At 44.1% G+C, this 21,176-nt stretch overlaps 1 protein-coding gene across 7 annotated transcripts in view; it reads right to left on the reverse strand.

Moving 5' to 3' along the window:
* SNED1 (sushi, nidogen and EGF like domains 1) overlaps positions 1–21,176 on the reverse strand; it is a 335,409-nt gene that overhangs the window by 61,586 nt on the left and 252,647 nt on the right. For all 7 annotated transcript variants that reach the window (XM_069727726.1, XM_069727731.1, XM_069727729.1 and 4 more), the window contains 2 exons: positions 17,902–18,018; positions 11,942–12,058 (listed from right to left, as the gene is read on the reverse strand). In XM_069727726.1, the coding sequence (XP_069583827.1) occupies positions 11,942–12,058; positions 17,902–18,018 (234 nt within the window). The remainder of the gene's footprint in view (positions 1–11,941; positions 12,059–17,901; positions 18,019–21,176) is intronic.

Genomic DNA, 21,176 nt, shown 5'->3' on the forward strand with positions numbered 1-21,176 from the left:
ACGCCGCATGTCAGCGGCGCATGGAGGTGGCCGCAAAGCTGCAGCAGTATGCCAGAGTGGAGGCTGCTGAGGAGGCAAACCAGGATCTGGAGCTGACCAGGAGGAGGAGGAAGCAAGCAAGGCTGAGCAGCATGAGGTACAGAAGGGGAAGGAGAGAGGCAGCATGGCTGGGGCTAGTGGGGGACCTGGAGGCATATCACAGGGAGAGGAGCCGACTCTTAGAGATGTTATCACACTGATCTCTTCATGTCAGCAATCCCTGAACTCCTTGGCCCAGCAGATGCAGGAAGTTAAAGGGGACACGGCACAGATTAATGCGGCTCTGCAGAAAATGGACAAACGTATAGGAGTGGTGGAGGAGAGGGTGAGCACGGCAGAAGATCACATAGTTAAGCTACAAAAAGCTGAAAAGAAGTTCGCCCAAGCAATAGCCGAGCTCGCTGCCAAAAATGAGGATCTGGAAAATAGATCCAGAAGAAATAATATACATATAGTGGGGCTGCCTGAAAAGACTGAGGGGAGAAATCCCACTGAGTTTGTGGAAAACTGGCTGCTGGAGAAGATTGGGAGCACAGTGTTGACAAAAGTTTTTGCTGTTGAACGTGCTCATAGGGTCCCGCCGCAGCCCCCTGCCCCAGGAGCAAATCCCCGTACCATGCTTGCTAAAATACTGAACTACAGGGACAGAGACATTATCCTCAGAAAGGCTAGAGAGATGGAGGATCTGACGGCTGGAGGTCAAAAAATCGCCATTTATCCGGATTATTCCGCTTCGGTTCAGAAACAGCGGATGAAGTTTACTGGAGTCAAGCGGCGACTGAGGGAGCTGGGACTGCAGTACTCAGTGATGTTTCCCGCCAAGCTGAGACTGGTGGCTTTTAATAAGACCCACTTTTTCTTGACACCAGAGGACGCTACCCAGTGGCTTGATACTCATGAGAAAAAACTTAAGGGAATGGGCGACTGACATTTCGGCGAGATCCAGTTGGGATTTGTTTTCTCTGTCGATAGAGGAGAGTTCTGCGCTCGTTAGCAATGGTTAAAGAGATGAGCAACTGTTGGGGGTTTTGCTGGGCCATATTGAAGGAATGGCCGGAGGGGACAGTACCAACTACTAAGTACGGGGGAGGAGGGTTATGCTGGGTACTGTGAACTGGTTTGGTACTTTTTCTATATGTTAATATAAGTTGAAATGTTAAGATACAATAAAGTGAAAGTTGGGGGGGAAATTGTGGTTGCTATGGCAGCGGGACGCGAATGGAGAGGGTTAAGTAAGGGAGAGTGTTCGCAGTGGGCAGTGGAGCCCCACTCTTGATGAGAGGAAGAATGCGTTACACTGGGGGGGTTAGGGGGGCAAGTTGGGAGGGGGCAGGGGGGGTGGGAGGGGGCAGGGGGGGGTGGGAGGGTTGGGGCAGCTCATACTTGGGAAATTGGATACTTTAAGAAATGATGAGCCACATGATGGGAGATTGTATTAAAATATTGAGTTGGAATGTGAGAGGTCTGGCGGATAAAACACGGCGGGCGGCAAGTCTGCAGTATGTCCGAGAACAGAAGGTCTCAATGATATGTCTGCTAGAGACACATTTAGTGCGGGAGAGGGTGAACGTATTGAATAGGCGCTGGATACAGAGGGCGTATCATTCTACTTTCTCGACGTACTCTAGGGGTGTGTCTGTGTTAATACCTGCGGGGGTGCAGTATGAGGAGGTAATGGTAAAAGAGGATGTGGATGGTCAGTATGTGGTGGTGAAATGTAAAATAAATGGAGTGTTGATGTGTATAGCGGCAATGTATATTCCGCCCCCATACTCAAGTAAGAAGATAAGAGAGGTGCTGGAGAGGGTAGAGCGTTGGGGACAGTTACCATCTCTAATTATTGGCGATCTTAATAATATCTGTGATGACTTTTGGGACAAAAACAAAAATCCCCAGAATAGAACAGGGGGACATATCACTAAGTTTGGGACCTATGTCCGGGAAGTAGGTATGATTGATTTATGGAGAGTTAGACATATTGGGGAAAGGACGTACTCATGCTACTCGCCAGCTCATGGTACTTTGTCTAGGATTGACTTGGCGCTGGCTAACTGTTTACTGGACACGATGGTAGGGGAGGTGAGATATTTGCCTAGGGCTCTTTCAGACCATAGTCCAGTTGAGGTGGAATTTCGGCCGGTGGGGACACGGATCGGGAGCAGGAAGGAGTGGAAGATTCACCCTAATTGGCTACACAGTATGGACTTGGAAAAGATAAAGAAGGAGTTGGTGGAATTTTTTGAGATCAACGAGGGAAGTGTAGATGTTCTTACTGTGTGGGAAGCCATGAAAGCGTACTTGAGGGGACTGCTGTTCAGGGATATTAGCAGGTGTAAGAGGAAATCGAGAGAGACAGAGAGGTTGGCGGTTGAAGGGCTGAGGATAGCCGAGGCTGGGAGGAGACTAAAGGCAGCTCAGAGTCAGTTGGAGGAGGTATTGCTCGGTAAGGCTGAAAGGAAGAGGGAATTCATGAATCTGGCTTTTTACCAGGAGGGCGAATCTGTGGGTCATTTGCTATCGATGGTGGCTTCTGCCCAGAGAAACACTTACTTTGTTCATTCTTTGGTATCGGGGAGCGGTGTGGCTGTCTCTGAGACTTCAGAGATTTTGGACATTTTTGCGGATTTTTATGCGGACCTATATTCCTCTCAGGTAGATGGGTCGGTGGAGGACACGGTGGCGTTCCTTGAGGAATTGGAGCTCCCAAGGCTGAGTGACATAGATAGAGAAGATTTGGAAGCTCCCATCACGGAGGAGGAGTTGGGTCAGGCACTGCAGTCTATGGCTAATGGGAAGGCACCTGGCGTAGATGGATTTCCTGCTGAAATTTATAAAAACTTTGGGGAAGTGCTGATCCCTAAATTAAGGGTACTTCTGGAGGAGGCTAGGAGTGGCGGTCGTCTACCGGCATCTATGCGGGAGGCCATAATAGTGGTGATTCCTAAGGAGGGCAAGGACCCGACACAGCCGGATTCATATCGGCCAATCTCCTTGCTTACTACAGACGTTAAACTTCTGGCTAAGGTGTTGGCGATGAGGTTGACAAGTGTTATTTCCGGTCTGGTGCACTCAGACCAGTCCGGCTTTATGCCTGATCGGTCCACTGCGATCAACTTACGAAGGCTGTATATGAATTTGCAACTCAGATCTGACAACTGTGGCCAGAGAGTTATTGCATCTTTAGACGCTCATAAGGCGTTCGATAGTGTGGAGTGGGGATATCTCTGGCAGGTGCTCCGGAGTATGGGGTTTGGACTGCAGTTCATATCCTAACATAGTAACATAGTTAGTAAGGCCGAAAAAAGACATTTGTCCATCCAGTTCAGCCTATATTCCATCATAATAAATACCCAGATCTACGTCCTTCTACAGAACCTAATAATTGTATGATACAATATTGTTCTGCTCCAGGAAGACATCCAGGCCTCTCTTGAACCCCTCGACTGAGTTCGCCATCACCACCTCCTCAGGCAAGCAATTCCAGATTCTCACTGCCCTAACAGCAAAGAATCCTCTTCTATGTTGGTGGAAAAACCTTCTCTCCTCCAGACGCAAAGAATGCCCCCTTGTGCCCGTCACCTTCCTTGGTATAAACAGATCCTCAGCGAGATATTTGTATTGTCCCCTTATATACTTATACATGGTTATTAGATCGCCCCTCAGTCGTCTTTTTTCTAGACTAAATAATCCTAATTTCGCTAATCTATCTGGGTATTGTAGTTCTCCCATCCCCTTTATTAATTTTGTTGCCCTCCTTTGTACTCTCTCTAGTTCCATTATATCCTTCCTGAGCACCGGTGCCCAAAACTGGACACAGTACTCCATGTGCGGTCTAACTAGGGATTTGTACAGAGGCAGTATAATGCTCTCATCATGTGTATCCAGACCTCTTTTAATGCACCCCATGATCCTGTTTGCCTTGGCAGCTGCTGCCTGGCACTGGCTGCTCCAGGTCAGTTTATCATTAACTAGGATCCCCAAGTCCTTCTCCCTGTCAGATTTACCCAGTGGTTTCCCGTTCAGTGTGTAATGGTGATATTGATTCCCTCTTCCCATGTGTATAACCTTACATTTATCATTGTTAAACCTCATCTGCCACCTTTCAGCCCAAGTTTCCAACTTATCCAGATCCATCTGTAGCAGAATACTATCTTCTCTTGTATTAACTGCTTTACATAGTTTTGTATCATCTGCAAATATCGATATTTTACTGTGTAAACCTTCTACCAGATCATTAATGAATATGTTGAAGAGAACAGGTCCCAATACTGACCCCTGCGGTACCCCACTGGTCACAGCGACCCAGTTAGAGACTATACCATTTATAACCACCCTCTGCTTTCTATCACTAAGCCAGTTACTAACCCATTTACACACATTTTCCCCCAGACCAAGCATTCTCATTTTGTGTACCAACCTCTTGTGCGGCACGGTATCAAACGCTTTGGAAAAATCGAGATATACCACGTCCAATGACTCACCGTGGTCCAGTCTATAGCTTACCTCTTCATAAAAACTGATTAGATTGGTTTGACAGGAGCGATTTCTCATAAACCCATGCTGATATGGAGTTAAACAGTTATTCTCATTGAGATAATCCAGAATAACATCCCTCAGAAACCCTTCAAATATTTTACCAACAATAGAGGTTAGACTTACTGGCCTATAATTTCCAGGTTCACTTTTAGAGCCCTTTTTGAATATTGGCACCACATTTGCTATGCGCCAGTCCTGCGGAACAGACCCTGTCGCTATAGAGTCACTAAAAATAAGAAATAATGGTTTATCTATTACATTACTTAGTTCTCTTAGTACTCGTGGGTGTATGCCATCCGGACCCGGAGATTTATCTATTTTAATCTTATTTAGCCGGTTTCGCACCTCTTCTTGGGTTAGATTGGTGACCCTTAATATAGGGTTTTCATTGTTTCTTGGGATTTCACCTAGCATTTCATTTTCCACCGTGAATACCGTGGAGAAGAAGGTGTTTAATATGTTAGCTTTTTCCTCGTCATCTACAACCATTCTTTCCTCACTATTTTTTAAGGGGCCTACATTTTCAGTTTTTATTCTTTTACTATTGATATAGTTGAAGAACAGTTTGGGATTAGTTTTACTCTCCTTAGCAATGTGCTTCTCTGTTTCCTTTTTGGCAGCTTTAATTAGTTTTTTAGATAAAGTATTTTTCTCCCTATAGTTTTTTAGAGCTTCAATGGTGCCATCCTGCTTTAGTAGTGCAAATGCTTTCTTTTTACTGTTAATTGCCTGTCTTACTTCTTTGTTTAGCCACATTGGGTTTTTCCTATTTCTAGTCCTTTTATTCCCACAAGGTATAAACCGCTTACACTGCCTATTTAGGATGTTCTTAAACATTTCCCATTTATTATCTGTATTCTCATTTCTGAGGATATTGTCCCAGTCTACCAGATTAAGGGCATCTCTAAGCTGTTCAAACTTTGCCTTCCTAAAGTTCAATGTTTTTGTGACTCCCTGACAAGTCCCCCTAGTGAAAGACAGGTGAAACTGCACAATATTGTGGTCGCTATTTCCTAAATGCCCAACCACCTGCAGATTTGTTATTCTGTCAGGTCTATTAGATAGTATTAGGTCTAAAAGTGCTGCTCCTCTGGTTGGATTCTGCACCAATTGTGAAAGATAATTTTTCTTGGTTATTAGCAGAAACCTGTTGCCTTTATGGGTTTCACAGGTTTCTGTTTCCCAGTTAATATCCGGGTAGTTAAAGTCCCCCATAACCAGGACCTCATTATGGGTTGCAGCTTCATCTATCTGCTTTAGAAGTAGACTTTCCATGCTTTCTGTTATATTTGGGGGTTTGTAACAGACCCCAATGAGAATTTTGTTACCATTTTTCCCTCCATGAATTTCAACCCATATGGACTCGACATCCTCATTCCCTTCGCTAATATCCTCCCTTAAAGTGGACTTTAGACAAGACTTTACATAGAGACAAACCCCTCCTCCTCTCCGATTTTTACGATCCTTTCTAAACAGACTGTAACCCTGTAAGTTAACTGCCCAGTCATAGCTTTCATCTAACCATGTCTCGGTTATTCCCACTATGTCAAAGTTACCTGTAGATATTTCTGCTTCTAGTTCTTCCATCTTGTTTGTCAGGCTTCTGGCGTTTGCGAGCATACAGTTTAGAGGATTTTGTTTTGTTCCAATCTCCTCACTGTGGATTGTTTTAGAAATGTTCTTACCTCCCTTCTGAGTATGTTTTCCTGGGTCGTCTTTGTTCGAGTCTAATGTTTTTCTTCCCGTCCCCTCTTATTCTAGTTTCTAGAATATCCTGGATTCGACTGATGTACTCGATGCCGATGGCTAGGGTTAGGGTAAATGGGGAGTTATCACGGACCATACAACTGGCTAGAGGGACGAGACAGGGGTGTCCGCTCTCTCCTCTTTTGTTTGCTCTGGCTGTGGAACCACTGGCTGCTAAGCTTCGACGGTCTGATGAGGTGACTGGGTTTAAATATGGGATGATTGAAGAAAGGGTGGCGTTGTATGCGGATGACATTCTGCTCTTTCTGGCTGACCCAGGTACCTCCTTGGAGGGAGCCATTGGGATTATTGAGCGTTTCGGATCGGTGTCGGGACTTAGGATAAACTGGAGTAAGTCTGTCTTGTTTAAGGTGGATGATGATGGTGGGGAGCCACTGGAGGATGGGCGACTGGAGGTGACTAGCCAATTTAAGTACCTTGGAATATGGGTATCTATGCCTGTTACTGACTATATACATAGAAATCTGACTCCAATCTTAGGTGTTCTTAAAGCGAAAGCGGATGCTTGGCTTAAACTGCATTTATCTGTGGTAGGTAGGGTGAATCTTATTAAAATGATTTTGATGCCAAAAATACTGTATATTCTTCATAATGCGCCAGTTTGGATACCACGCGGGAGATTTAGACAGATCAACTCTCTGTTTAGGAATTTGATATGGGGGAGGCAGCATCCGCGTATCAAACTGGAGACACTTCAGCGACCCAAGGAAGATGGGGGATAGGCATTGCCTAACCCTGAAATATATTTTCTTGCAGCCCAGAGTCAGCATTTAAAAGGCTGGGCGCATGAAGGGTCATCTGGGGCGGTACAGCGGATGATGGAAGTGGTGACAAAAAGAAGGCCAGTGGTACAATGTTTGGAGGATGGATCCCTGGGGGCTCTGGGGAAATTATACCCGACTGTGTTGTTGATACGAAGGCTGTGGGGGTAGGCTGAGCCATATACGGGGGGTCACGGATTTGACTAGATTCTCACCGCTATGGCATAACAGCAACTTACAGGAGTTTGAGGCACTGGGGGTACTGACAGAATGGCAAGTCAAAGGGATTCAATACGTGTATCAAATAATTGAGCGAGGTGAATTGAAATCATTTTCCCAATTACAGGCGGAATTTGGTCTTGGGACTGTGGGGGAATTTCAGTATTTGCGGATGAGGCATGCTTTTGTAGCTCAGAGTAGAAACGGAGGTATTGGAATTCAGAGGGATATAGTACTGGAGTATGTGTGTAATGAAGGGACTACTGGGGGAGTCATATCTACTTTGTATAAAGATCTGTTGCACACTTTCCTATTGGGGTTTCCAATAATGGCGAGAGCTAAGTGGGAGAGGGATCTGGGTCCAATGGAGAATGAGACTTGGGAGTCGGTACTGGAATGGGTCCCACGATTGTCACTGAGCGAACCGTATAGACTGTCACAGCTCTATGTGATACACAGGGTTTATAAGTCACCGATGGTGCTATATAAGGCTGGTTTGCGTGATGATTCTGAATGCCCGAGGTGTAAAACTGCAGATGCTGATATACTCCATATGATGTGGACGTGTCCGAGACTGGCTGCTTTTTGGGTGGTAGTTTTGAGTCGTATGGAAGGTGCGTATGGATGTAAGGTGCCAAGGGATCCTATAGTGTGCTTGTTGGGATGTGTGGATGAGATTGGAGTGGATAACAACCTAAAGATAGCTATTGCCAGATTGTTATACATGGCTAGGAAGGTAATAGCTCGAAATTGGATTAGGGAAGAACCGCCGTCAAGAGGAGAGTTCCTCCAGTATGTGAAGCAGGGCCTGACACTGGAAAAGGGGTTTTATAAAAAAAAGAGGGAAAATCGAAATGTTCAATAAAATGTGGTCTCCGTGGATTGCTATGGGATAGGGGTATTATAGAGGGAGAGTTAATTAAGGTTCCTAATTAATGGTAATGTTAAATGTGGCTTATATTATTGGCCGAGGGATTAGATAGTATATTGGTCTAATGATGGAAGTGCTAACCAAGGTGAGCTGCTTTGTTGGGTGGGGTTGGGGGGTGGTGGGATTGAAGGGGAATGTTTGAAGGGGGGAAAAAAAGCTTTGTATTGAAAATAAGAATGTAACATGTCATTTATCTTGTTATTCTTAATAAAAATTTATTTGAATAAAAAAAAAAAAGCATTGTAAAAAAAAAAGAAGGGGGCGGTTAGTAAATTTGGTAAAGTATGAGGAGACTGGATTAGGTGCGCAGCTGTGATTTCGGAGGAGCTGGCTAGAGATGTCTTATTTAATTTACTGATCCTGTAAATTATGATTATCACCTGTCTGGATAGTAGGATGATGTACTTGACTAATTGTCTAAGAATAACACCTATTTGAGTATGGGTATGGTTTAATTATAATGCATACTGTGGGAGAGGGTGGGGAGGGTGGATGTTACCTCTGGGTTGGCAAGGGAAGAACTATATGGTGGTTATTTGAATGAACAATTGGTTTATATATGTACTATTCTTGTACATGTACTGAATGACCACATGTACAATACTTATTGTGCTATAATAACTATGTTACTTGATTTTCAATAAAAGTTTATTGATTAACAATAGCCTGTTGGAGTACTGTGCCAAAAAGCCTCTGTGTGTGCTGAATAGCTTCTGGGAGTACTGTGCCAAAAAGCCTCTGTGTGTACTGTGCCAAAAAACCTCTGGGAGTGCTGTGCCAAAAAGTCTCTAGGAGTACTGTGCCAAAAAGACTCTGGCTAGCAACACTGATGATGGCATCATCATGACTGACATTTCTGTGTAACCAAATGCAGCACAATCACGAGGCAAGGTACGTGCATCAAACCGGCTAGGCACAGAGCTGCTATGAGATTTGACCCGTTATCGCACACCACCAGGCCGGGCTTGGGGTTTGAAGGCACTGACCACACATCTTTCTGTTTTTTTATCCCCATCTACAACTCCTGCGTGGTGTGGGATATGTTGCAGGACAATGATCCAAAACACACAAGCAAGTCCACCTCAGACTGGCTCAGAATGACTTAAGAAAAACTAACTAGGCCACTCCAAAGCCTTAATTTTAAGTCCTGATCTTAATCCGATTGAGATGCTGTGGCATTACCTTAAAAAGGCGGTACATGCTCGAAAACCCTCCAATGTGGCTGAATTACAACAATTCTGCAAACATGAGTGTTCCAATATTTCACCAGAGAATTGTAAAAGACTCATTGCTAGTTATAGCAAACACTTGGACTTGCAGTTGTTGCTGCGAAGGGCGGCCCAATCAGTTATTAGGTTCACTTTTTCACACAGGGCCCTGTAGGTTTGATTTCTTTTTCCCTTAATAACAAAGACCTTCATTTAAAAAAATGCATTTTGTGATTACTTGTGTTATCATTGTCTAATATTTAAAATTTGTTTGGTGATCTGAAACATTTAAGTGTGATAAACATTTAAAAGAATAGGAAATCAAAAAGGGGCAAACACTTTTTCACACAACTGTAAATTCCCTACCCATGCTTACTGGTTCATGTATCAGTGGTTATGTGGACCTTTACACTGATGGCGTTGTGCAGTGCACACCTGATTTTGTCCACAACATGTTTGTGCAGGGCAGGGATGGCCCGCCTGAAAAAGTAGTGGCGGCTGGGAAACACGTACTGTGGTTCCCATGATCCCAACATATTGTTAGTCCTTTGGAATTCACTTGTGAGGCCACATGTAGAATATGGGATCCAATGCTCAGAGACTCTGCTGTTGGTGGGGAGGTCACATTCACTTTCTCTTTGAGGGGAGTCAGGTGGCCCTGTTGCACAAGAGGGGGAAGAAGAGGCCGGGACTGGAGCAGGAGGAGACTCAGATCTTTTCTGGTTTTTCAGGTGTGTACTCCAGGGACTGAAGTAAGACTTCTGATTAGTGATGAGCGAATATATTCGTCACTCGAGATTTCTCGAGCATGCTCTGGGGGTCCTCCGAGTATTTTTTAGTGCTCGGAGATTTAGTTTTCATCGCCGCAGCTGAATGATTTACATCTGTTAGCCAGCATAAGTACATGTGGGGATTCCCTAGCAACCAGGCAACCCCCACATGTACTTATGCTGGCTAACAGATGTAAATCATTCAGCTGCGGCAAGAAAAACTAAATCTCCGTGCACTAAAAAATACTCGGAGGACCCCCGAGCATGCTCGAGAAATCTCGAGTAACGAGTATATTCGCTCATCACTACTTCTGATGTAAGGCATGCCACAGCTCATCATGAACAGACTAGTTGTAGCGTCACGCCACCGTTACACCCCAGGTAGATGCATTTTGCCGCAGCTGGACAAAACTGGCATTAAAACATCAAAAGTTGCAACATTTTTGCTCAACCTCGAGTTGTACAAAATTTGGTGACCTTATGAAATCTCAGGCAGAAACACTTTGATGAACACTGTGTTGAGTTTGGAGAAACCACATGTTTTATTGCAAACAGCAGTAAGTTTGTAAATTCTTCCATTAAAGCTACTTTGCAAAAGGGTTGAATAATTATGATTGCAACTGTATGTACTGGATTACTGTTTGTACCGTTTTCATAAGTGTAGCATTGTGGAAATAGCAGTATGAAATCAAAGCGTGCTAATTATTTGGTTTTCAGCATCCTTGATAGGCAATACATACACATGCATTTTTTCCCCTTAAGGCCACATTCACACGTTGCTTTTTATTCTGCGGGTTCTCCCGCAGCGGATTTGATAAATCTGCAGGGCAAACCCGCTGCGGTTATCCCTGCAGATTTATCGCGGTTTGTCCTGCGGGTTCCGCTGCGGGATTTACCCCTACTGTTGATACTGCATATGCAGCAATATGCAGCATCAATAGTAGTGTTAAAAATAATAAAATCATAATGATATACTCACCCTCTGACGTCCCGATCTCCTCGGCGCTGCAGGCGGCGGTCCGGTTCCAAAGATGCTGTGCGACCAGGACCTTCGGTGACGTCACGGTCATGTGACCGCGACGTCACCGAAGGTCCTGGTCGCATAGCAAACCTGAGACCGGACGGCCGCGTGCAGCGCTGAGACTTCAGAGGTGAGTATAACATGATTTTTTATTTTTATTCTTTTTTTTTTAATACAAATATGGTTCCCGGGGCCTGGAGGAGAGTCTCCTCTCCTCCACCCTGGGTATAACCCGCACATTATCCGCTTACTTCCTGCATGGTGTGCACAGCCCAATGCGGGAAGTAAGCGGATCAATGCACTTCTATGGGTGCAGAATCGCTGCGATTCTGCACAAAGAAGTGACATGGTCCTTCTTTTTTTCCGCAGCAATTCTGCACGGTTTTTTTCGGGTTTTTCCGGATCATGTGCACTGCGGTTTCTGTTTTCCATAGGGTAACATTGTACTGTACCCTGCATGGAAAACATCTGCGGACCCGCAGCGGCAAAATCGCCGCGGTTCCGCAGTAAAAACCGCATAGTGTGAACATGGCCTAAGAATGACTGAAAAGGCACAATAATTACACAAAAATGATTACTGACTTGATCTTCAACACTCACTAAAAGTCTAAATTTACAAAAAGACAAATTATACTTTGTTCTTCATTTTATTGTCTACATGAAAACATACGTTACAAATGTTCTCTTACCCCTCTCACACATGTTTCCAATGAATCCACGGGTACACACACAAGAATAGTTATCATCCTGAGATTCACATCTTCCTCCATTCAAGCAGGGATCAGAGTCACAAGGAGATGGCAGTGCTAGTGAAACACAGAAAAATAGAAGAGTAACGTTTATTTCCAATATTGAAAGATGTCACCTATCCACAGGGACCACCCAGCAATACCGAGAACATGGCTATGAAACGACCCACCAGAATGGAGGATTGTCCGATTTAAAAAAATATAATTTACAGGACAATACATTTAAGAAAAAGCATTCAAAAAAGGAAAATATCCATGAGTGCACAGGACCCTATATATAAGTGCACACTATATGGACAAAAGCATTGGGAAACTTCCACATTAAATGTACAGGGGTTATGAACTCCTATTCTAAATCCATGGATATCAACATGTAGCTAGTTTCCCTTTGTAGCTACAACACCTTATGCTATGTGCACATTTCCAGTAATGACCTGTTAGAATGGATCCAGCAGAAATTCAGTGGAAAAAAAATTGTGCAGACAGTTTTTTAAAAACTGATTTCAGCTGAATCTGTGTTTTTAATATTGAAGTCTGTCAGTTTTTCTTTCATTTGAGAATGACCCATTTTTGCTCACAGGATCAGTTTCCAATTTTTTTGCCAACGGATTGCTACTGGATCCATACTAACAATGTAAACATAGCCCTACACTCCTCTGGGAAGGCTTTCTCTGCGAGTTTGGAGTGTGTCTTTGGGAATTTGCGCCCATTCATCCAGAAGTGCATTTATGAGGTCAAACACTGATATTGGATGAGCGAGTCTGGATCGTAATCTTTATTCAAGTTCAACCCAAAGGTATTCGATAGTGTTGTGGTTAGGGCTCTCTGTGGTCTGTCCAGTTCTATGGACCTTGCTTTGTGCACTAAGGGCACAGTCATGCTGAAACAAATAAAGTGCCTTCTCCAAACTTTCCCCACAAAATTGGAGGCCACAATTGCCCAAAATGTCTTGTTAAGCTGAAGTATTAAGATTTATTTTCACTGGAACTAAGGTGCCGCCAACTACTGTGCGATCCTGTGTGCAGCAAGCTCAGGCTATCAAGCTAAGGGGAAGTGTGCAGCATGCTAACTAAGGGGGCTGTAGGCTGCACTGAGCTCTTGGCTACGTTTAAATATGTTGTGCCCTTTACAAAAAAAAAGTCTGCAGGCTCAGTTAAGTGTAAAAAAACAAACAAAACTGAGCTTTACTTACATGTCATGTCATGGGTGCAAAGCTTTTAAAAGATGTGACCTGAACATTCCCAAAGCAGCTTAGGTACAATTTAGGCTACTTTCACACTAGTGTTTTTTTAATGTGGCAAAATTGCAAAGGTTCTACCCGGTGGAAAAAATAAAAAATAAATCGCAAAACTGAATATCTCCCTTGGTTCAGGAAAACCTACATTCATCTGAAGCCAAGAATAACCACTGAAAAACAAACCCACAGCACTATTTCTCATCCACAAAACTTTATACCTGGCACAATGCCAGCATTTGCCACACCTAAACATGTCCATTAAAGCACCACTTTGGCGTATTTTTTTATTTTAGCGCTACAGTGTTGCAACTAATCTAAGTTCCCTGACCGTAGCATTATAGTTAGTGATGAGGGAATATACTTGTTACTCGAAATTTCCCGAGCACGCTCGAGTATTTTTTAGTGCTCGGAGATTTAGTTTTCCTCACCTCAGCTAAATGATTTACATCTGTTAGCCAGCTTGATTACATGTGGGGTTTCCCTAGCAACCAGGCAACCCCCACATGTACTTATGCTGGCTAACAGATCTAAATCATTCAGCTGCGGCGATGAAAACTAAATTTCCAAGCACTAAAAAATACTCGGAGGTCACCTGAGCATGCCCGAGAAATCTCGAGTGACGAGTATATTCGCTCATCACTAAATATAGTCACCAGCCACCATGTTCAGCTGTTCCTGGCACCACTCTTTTCCCACACCACCATCTTGTGACCACAACTTCTGACTCAGCACAAGTCAGAGGTAATGGTCACAAGCTCTCAAAGTAAATCTGTGAGAGGCCGAAGTCACACTACCGTAGAATACGGGTGAGTGCTATGTGAGAAAACATTGCAGAGCACTCGGCCCCATGTTAATCTATGGGGCAACTCACATCACCGTATTTTTTCTTTTTCAATGTGGGTGTATACAGTCTGAGACTCTCCAATGCAAGCCTATGGGTGCGAGAAAAACTCGGACACCACACGGATAGTAATTATTATTATTATTATACATTTTTATAGCGCCATTTATTCCATGGCGCTTTACATGTGAATACGGGGCAAATATAGACAAATACATTAAACATGAGCAGATAACAAGGCACACGAGTACATAAGGAGGGAGGACCCTGCCCGCGAGGGCTCAAAGTCTGCAGGGGGTGGGTGAGGATACACTAGGAGAGGGAAGAGGTGGCTGTGCGGCTGTTCAGTAGGTTGAGGATCACTGCAGGCTGTAGGCTTGTCGGAAGAGATGAGTCTTCAGGTTCTTTTTGAAGGTTTCTATGGTAGGCGCAAGTCTGATGTGTTGGGGTAGAGAGTTCCAGAGTATGGGGGAAGCACGGGAGAAGTCTTGGATGCGGTTATGGGAAGAAGAGATGAGAGGGGAGTAGAGAAGGAGGTCTTGGGAGGATCGGAGGTCGCGTGTAGGTAGGTACCGGGAGACCATGTCACAGATGTATGGAGGAGACAGGTTGTGGATGGCTTTGTATGTCAGTGTGAGGGTTTTGAACTGGAGTCTCTGGGCGATAGGAAGCCAGTGAAGGGCTTGACACAGGGGAGAGGCTGGGGAATAGCGGGGGGACAGGTGGATTAGTCGGGCAGCAGAGTGTAGGATGGATTGGAGTGGTGCCAGAGTGCTAGAGGGGAGTCCAGAGAGTAGGAGGTTGCAGTAGTCGAGGCGGGAGATGATAAGGGCATGCACTAGCGTTTTTGCAGTGTTGCGGTCAAGGAAAGCACGGATCCGGGAAATATTTTTGAGTTTGAGACGACAGGAGGAGGCAAGGGCTTGGATATGTGGCTTGAAAGAGAGGGCAGAGTCGAGGATCACCCCGAGGCACCGGGCGAGTGGGACTGGGGATAGTGAGCAGCCATTGACATTGATGGATAGGTCTGGTGGAGGGGTAGAGTGAGATGGGGGAAAGATGATGAATTCTGTTTTGTCCATGTTCAGTTGTAGAAAGCGAGCAGAAAAGAAGGCTGAAATGGCAGACAGACAGTGCGGGATTTTGGTAAGCAAGGAGGAGAGGTCAGGTCCGGAGAGGTAGATCTGCGTGTCGTCAGCGTAGAGATGGTACTGCATACCGTGGGATTCTATGAGCTGTCCCAGGCCGAAAGTGTAGATGGAGAAGAGTAGGGGTCCTAGAACAGAGCCTTGAGGAACACCGACTGACAAGGGGCGAAGTGAGGAGGTGGTGTGGGGGAGGGAGATACTGAATGTTCGGTCTGTCAGATATGACGAGATCCAGGAAAGGGCCAAGTCTGTGATGCCAAGGGATGAGAGGATTTGTAGCAAAAGGGAGTGGTCAACAGTGTCAAAGGCAGAAGACAAGTCCAGGAGAAGGAGGACAGAGTAGTGTCGCTTGCTCCTGGCAGTTAGTAGGTCATTGGTGACTTTAGTTAGGGCAGTTTCAGTTGAGTGATGGGAACGGAAGCCTGATTGTAACCGATCAAAGAGGGAGCAGGAGGAGAAGTGGGAGGACAGTTCAAGATGGACGTGTTGCTCCAGCAATTTGGAGGCATAAGGGAGAAGAGATATTGGGCGATAGCTAGACACAGAGGATGGGTCGAGGGAGGGCTTTTTGAGGATGGGTGTGATCTTGGCATGCTTGAAGGATGAGGGAAAGACACCTGTTGTGAGTGAGAGGTTGAAGAGGTGCGTTAGGGTTGGGATGAAGACCGTGGAAAGGTTAGGGATGAGGTGGGATGGGAGCGGGTCAAGCGTGCAGGTGGTGAGGTGTGATCTTGACAGGAGGGTGGAGAGCTGATCTTCTGTCATGGTGGAGAAGCTGGTTTTGGAGGAGCAGGGTTGAGCAGCTAAGAGGGGCAGTGGGCGCTGTGGGCCAAAGCTTTCTCTGATCGGGTTTTCCAGAGCACGCTCGGGTGACCTCCGAGTATTTGTTAGTGCTCGGAGATTTAGTTTTCATCACCTCAGCTGAATGATTTACAGCTACTACTCAGCCTGAGTACATGTGGGGGTTGCCTGGTTGCTAGGGAATCCCCACATGTAATCAAGCTCACTAGTAGCTGTAAGGCTGCCGTCACACTAGCGGTATATGGTCAGTACTTTACATCAGTATTTGTAAGCCAAAACCAGGAGTGAAACAATTAGAGGAAAAGTATAATAGAAACATGTGCACCACTTCTACATTTATCACCCGCTCCTGGTTTTGGCTTACAAATACTGATGTAAAATACTGACCAAATACTGCTAGTGTGACGGCAGCCTAAATTATTTAGCTGCCGTGATGAAAACTAAATCTCCGAACACTAACAAATACTCGGGAGATCACCCGAGTGTGCTCAGGAAAACCCGAGCAACGAGTACACTCGCTCATCACTTCACACCGACCATCCGTCTAGCTTGTGACAAATGCGCACACATTTTCCTCATTTCAGCCCATTGAGCCATGAAATTCAATGGGGAAAATCTGTGAGAAATGTAAAGCCATACGCATGTCATACAGATGCCAAACGGATACGTAGGTGTGAGAAAATTGCATCATCGCATTGCAAACGCATTACACATGGATGACCATACGGAGAACACTTGTGTGACTCTTGGCAGGGAGATTCGGACCGTTTTTCCATACATTTAGTGTGACGCCGGCCAGAACCTCATTCTGGCCTTATTCTGGCTCCCGTAGACTTACACTGAGTTGTGACTTTCGGATCGCCCAGCAAGCACTTGAGTGATACAGAAGTTCATAACTTCAATTAGTTGCACCACACCAGTGCTGCACTAAAAAAATACTGGAGTTGTGCTTTCAACTGCCAGAGAGAAGTGTGATCAATCTCTCCACATGACAAGTTTCCACTGATCCACTGGCAGGACCCTTTACACCACTGTGACACGGACGCATATACTTCTATAGTAATGTAGAAAAAAGCTTATCTAAACCTGACAGCGCAGCGGTGACTACAGTAAATTCAAGTATAGCTTTTTGCAGTAGTCGCAAATCTGACGATATCAGCAGGACCACCGATCTAATGAGTGGGGGTGTGTTCCATCAGCAGATGCCAAAAAAAGGGAGTTATGTTTGGAAGATTGGGTCGTTTCATTTCAAGGTGCCCAATCTTATTATTCATTAGGGACCCAGGTCACTACCAGAGTTATCTGGCAACCTTATTTCCCTCTTGCTACTGAGACCACATTAATGTGTACATGTATTGGGGTCAGAACCTGTAACTGTCGGAGCAATAATCATTCAGCTTACAGCTATCTAACATCTATAGCCAGATTTACTTTGTCAAGCTCAAAATTGTCCAGAAATCTGAGATAGGTGAAATCTTTCATCTATAAAGTTGCTTAGCTAATTCTCTTTTGAACGTGACACAAGAATGTTTCTGCTGGCTAAAATCAGTTCTTAACAGGCGTTATTTGAGGACCTACTTAAATGACTCTCTATATTTCTGACTCTTGTATAAGAGCAAGAGGCACTTGGATTATTAGTGATGTATGTGGTCATATGTGAGTATTCTGGTAGCAATACCAGACATGGATAAGAGCATCTCTGTTTTTTTTTTTTAGCAAAAAAGCGTTATCATTAGAAATGGGTGGATAGATTTGCAGGACTCCTTGGCCCAAGACAACAAACCTGGCCAATGGATCGGAGTCCCGCAAGCCAATCTGCTAATCTCTAATTACCGTATAATCACTGAAATAATATATATGCAGTATCGCTTACAGTGGTTGCTGATGATATAATCTGTGTGACACACACACCGGTAGCTGCCCCCATATTCCATGCAGGAGCCTCCATCTGGGCACTTAGAGCCCATACTGCAGGGCAGCGAGGTGACCTCTGAAAAGAAGAAAGAGAGCATTAAAAAATACATTAAATTATTACAGGATGTAACAGGACTTCATTTGCATAACAATGTTTAATTTGGTGACAAAAATAAAGGCAAGCGCTAAAAACTTTTAGTAGAAAAGCAAATATACATGCAAAAAACAAGTAAAAAATAAAAAATTTCAGTAAAACCTTTTAAGTTGCAGTAAATGTTAGACATAAAGAGAACACTGGTCTACAAAAAAAAAATTCTGGCATGGACTTTAAGAACAGTTTTAGACTAATTTCAAGGTGCTGAATTCAAATCTGATCTTATAATTTCTCTATCACATCACGTTTTTACACTATAGGTATATAGCCCTTTTTCATGAATTCCATGATAAATATAAGTAGTGTATGAAAAGTGCCGGTTTATAGGGTTCACTAAGGTAAATTTAGTTTTCATTTAGTCTCCCAATAAATGTGAGAATATCTTTGTTTTCTTTGAACATGCATAATTCCCATTTGTTATGATAACACCCTTGTTTTCTGTGCGACTGGGACAGTAGAGCTACAACAGAGCATTGGGTGAAAACTGAATGGCCTCAGCGACAGAGTTTGGCATCTGGCGATAAGAATGTCATCCATGATCTTCTAGTGGATAGGAAGGACATTGTCTTTCCTCCCTTACACATAAAACTTGGATTGATGAAGCAGTTCCTCAAAGCTCTCAATCACAGTGGAGAATGCTTTAACTATATATGTTCAACTTTTCCTGGTCTAAGTGAAAAGAAGAAAAAGGCTGGAATATTTGATGGACCTCAAATAAGAACACTTATGAGAGACCCAAATTTTATCACATCAATGAATGAGACAGAAGAAAGAGCTTGGAATGCATTTTGTAATGTGGTGCAGAATTTTCTAGGGAATAAGAAAGCAGGCAACTATGAAGAGATTGTGGAAGAGCTACTAATGAGTCTTCGAAATCTTGGATGTGGAATGAGTATCAAGATTCACTATTTACATAGCCAATTGGATTTTTTTCCAGAGAACCTTGGGGATATGAGCGAGGATCAAGGGGAACGTTTTCATCAGGACATTAAAACAATGGAAGAACGGTATCAAGGCCGGTGGGACTCACATATGATGGCTGACTATTGCTGGAGCTTGATGAGAGACAACCCAGAAGTTGTACATCACAGATAAGCCAAAAAAAGAAAGTTCAAATAACTTCCATTTGTCATTCATCTGTGTGCCATATATATGTGTTTTTATATTTTGTAGTTTAATTCTGTAAGTATATTTGATTTGCTGTACATAGACTTTGTAATCTTTGCTATTCCTTGATTAAAAGTATACAAAATGTGGTACCGAAAATCATGTGTTTTTTTATCATAAAACATGGAGTAATTTTCATCAAAAATTGAAAATATCTCGAAATCCTGATGTGATAGCAAAAAACGGAGTTCATATTCGTAATCAGCAGCCAAAATTGACTTAAAATATGTTTTAAACCCTTTTGCCAGAAAAATTGCGTTGACCAGTGTAATTTGTGTTTCTATTTCCATAGTTCTTATCTGTGACCACCATGATATAGATTTTGGACAAGGTTTCAGGATATTCACGTTAACTCAGGGCCTTTTAGCATTGGCTGGATCTGTAAAACCACACCTAGAGTCGTGGTGCAGCGTGCATGGGGTGAGTATGTGTCTCTGGAGAGATCCCACTGGACTCGTCTTGTAAGGCACATCCCGAGGAGCAATTTAGGGGAATAATGACTCCTTTTTCCAGGATGTGGTGGTGAAAATGACACAAAGAAGAAAGATCAGCAGGAAGGACGGAGTGGCACCAAGACATCCAAGATGGTGCCGGCGCGTCCTTTGGCCAGGGTCAGAGAGATGTAGGAGGCGAGGCAGCGCCCAGACTGGAGCAATACGATCATAGAGCATTCACCCACAGCTCACAGAAATGGTGTATTAGAAATGCTGTATTCGTTCATGAGGAGGAGAAGGAGGAAGTCTCCATGACACAGCATCAAGGTTCCTGGTGCGATTTCCGAGCATGCAGAGAGCACCCCTGGTGTAAAATCCTTAGGGAAACCTCAATCTTTAATGGATGCTTTGAACGCTGTGAACAAATGCATTTCCACACTGACCAGACTAACAGGCCAGGTAGGCTATATACAGGAGACCATTCTGACAATCTGGCATGATGCGCAAAAAATAGCGGAGCGCACAACTGCTGTGGAGGGAGAGTCAACTGAGCTGGAGGGCACCCTGCCCCCTGTTCAGACATTCAGAGTCACAAGCAAGCAGTTGCTGCTTTATTGGCCAAGACTGATGATCTGGAAAACTGCCTGCAGAGTCATAATATCATGCTGGTGGGTAATCCTGACAAGATGGAAGGGAGAGACCTGGAGGGCTTTTTTGAAAAGTGGTGGCTAGATACCTTCGGCAAAGAAGTCCTCTCTCCTCTGTTTGCAGTGGAAATTGCTCACAGGGTTCCTTCCCATGAGGCCCGACCCATTGGGTAGACCTCTTGGCCTTACAATAATTAAAATCTTACATGACAGAGACCGGGATTTAATACCGAGGAAGGCATGGGAAAAACAGGACTTATCACTTGGAAGGCAGAGAGTATTCTTTTTTCCCAGACTTCTCTGTGGAAGTCCAAAGTAAAAGATCCAGGTATACATAGACATTTAAAGAAGAATGAGGTCACTAGTTCTGCAATATTCCAAGATTTACCCAGCGAAGCTGAGAGTGATTGCGCTGGGTTCCACCTTTTTCTTTGAACCCCCCAAAGATGCTCTGAGACGACTGAAGTCTCATGAACCACAGATCAAACAGGAGTCTCCACAAATTATTCAAATTCTTGAGGGCACTGGTGGTTTGGTGATTAAAATGTGGGGTGATTGAAGTCTATGTCACATATGCTCTCTCCCTGACAGGATCAATGTGGAAGCTGTGAGTAATAAGTGTATTATGGTTAATGGCGCATATATGCAAGTTATATGCTTTATATTTAGAGCGACGGACTCTACGTAGGAGACAATTGATACAGTATATTTTATTTCTGGTATTTTTTATTGTGAAGCATGCATCGAATGGTTGTGAGAGGCTTTTGGCCCCATTCCTTACTGGTAAGAGTAGGTTCATATCATACTGTTTGAGGGAGGGAAGGGGGTGTTT

The sequence above is a fragment of the Ranitomeya imitator genome, chromosome 5 (assembly GCF_032444005.1).
Source record: "Ranitomeya imitator isolate aRanImi1 chromosome 5, aRanImi1.pri, whole genome shotgun sequence".
NCBI lineage: Eukaryota > Metazoa > Chordata > Amphibia > Anura > Dendrobatidae > Ranitomeya > Ranitomeya imitator.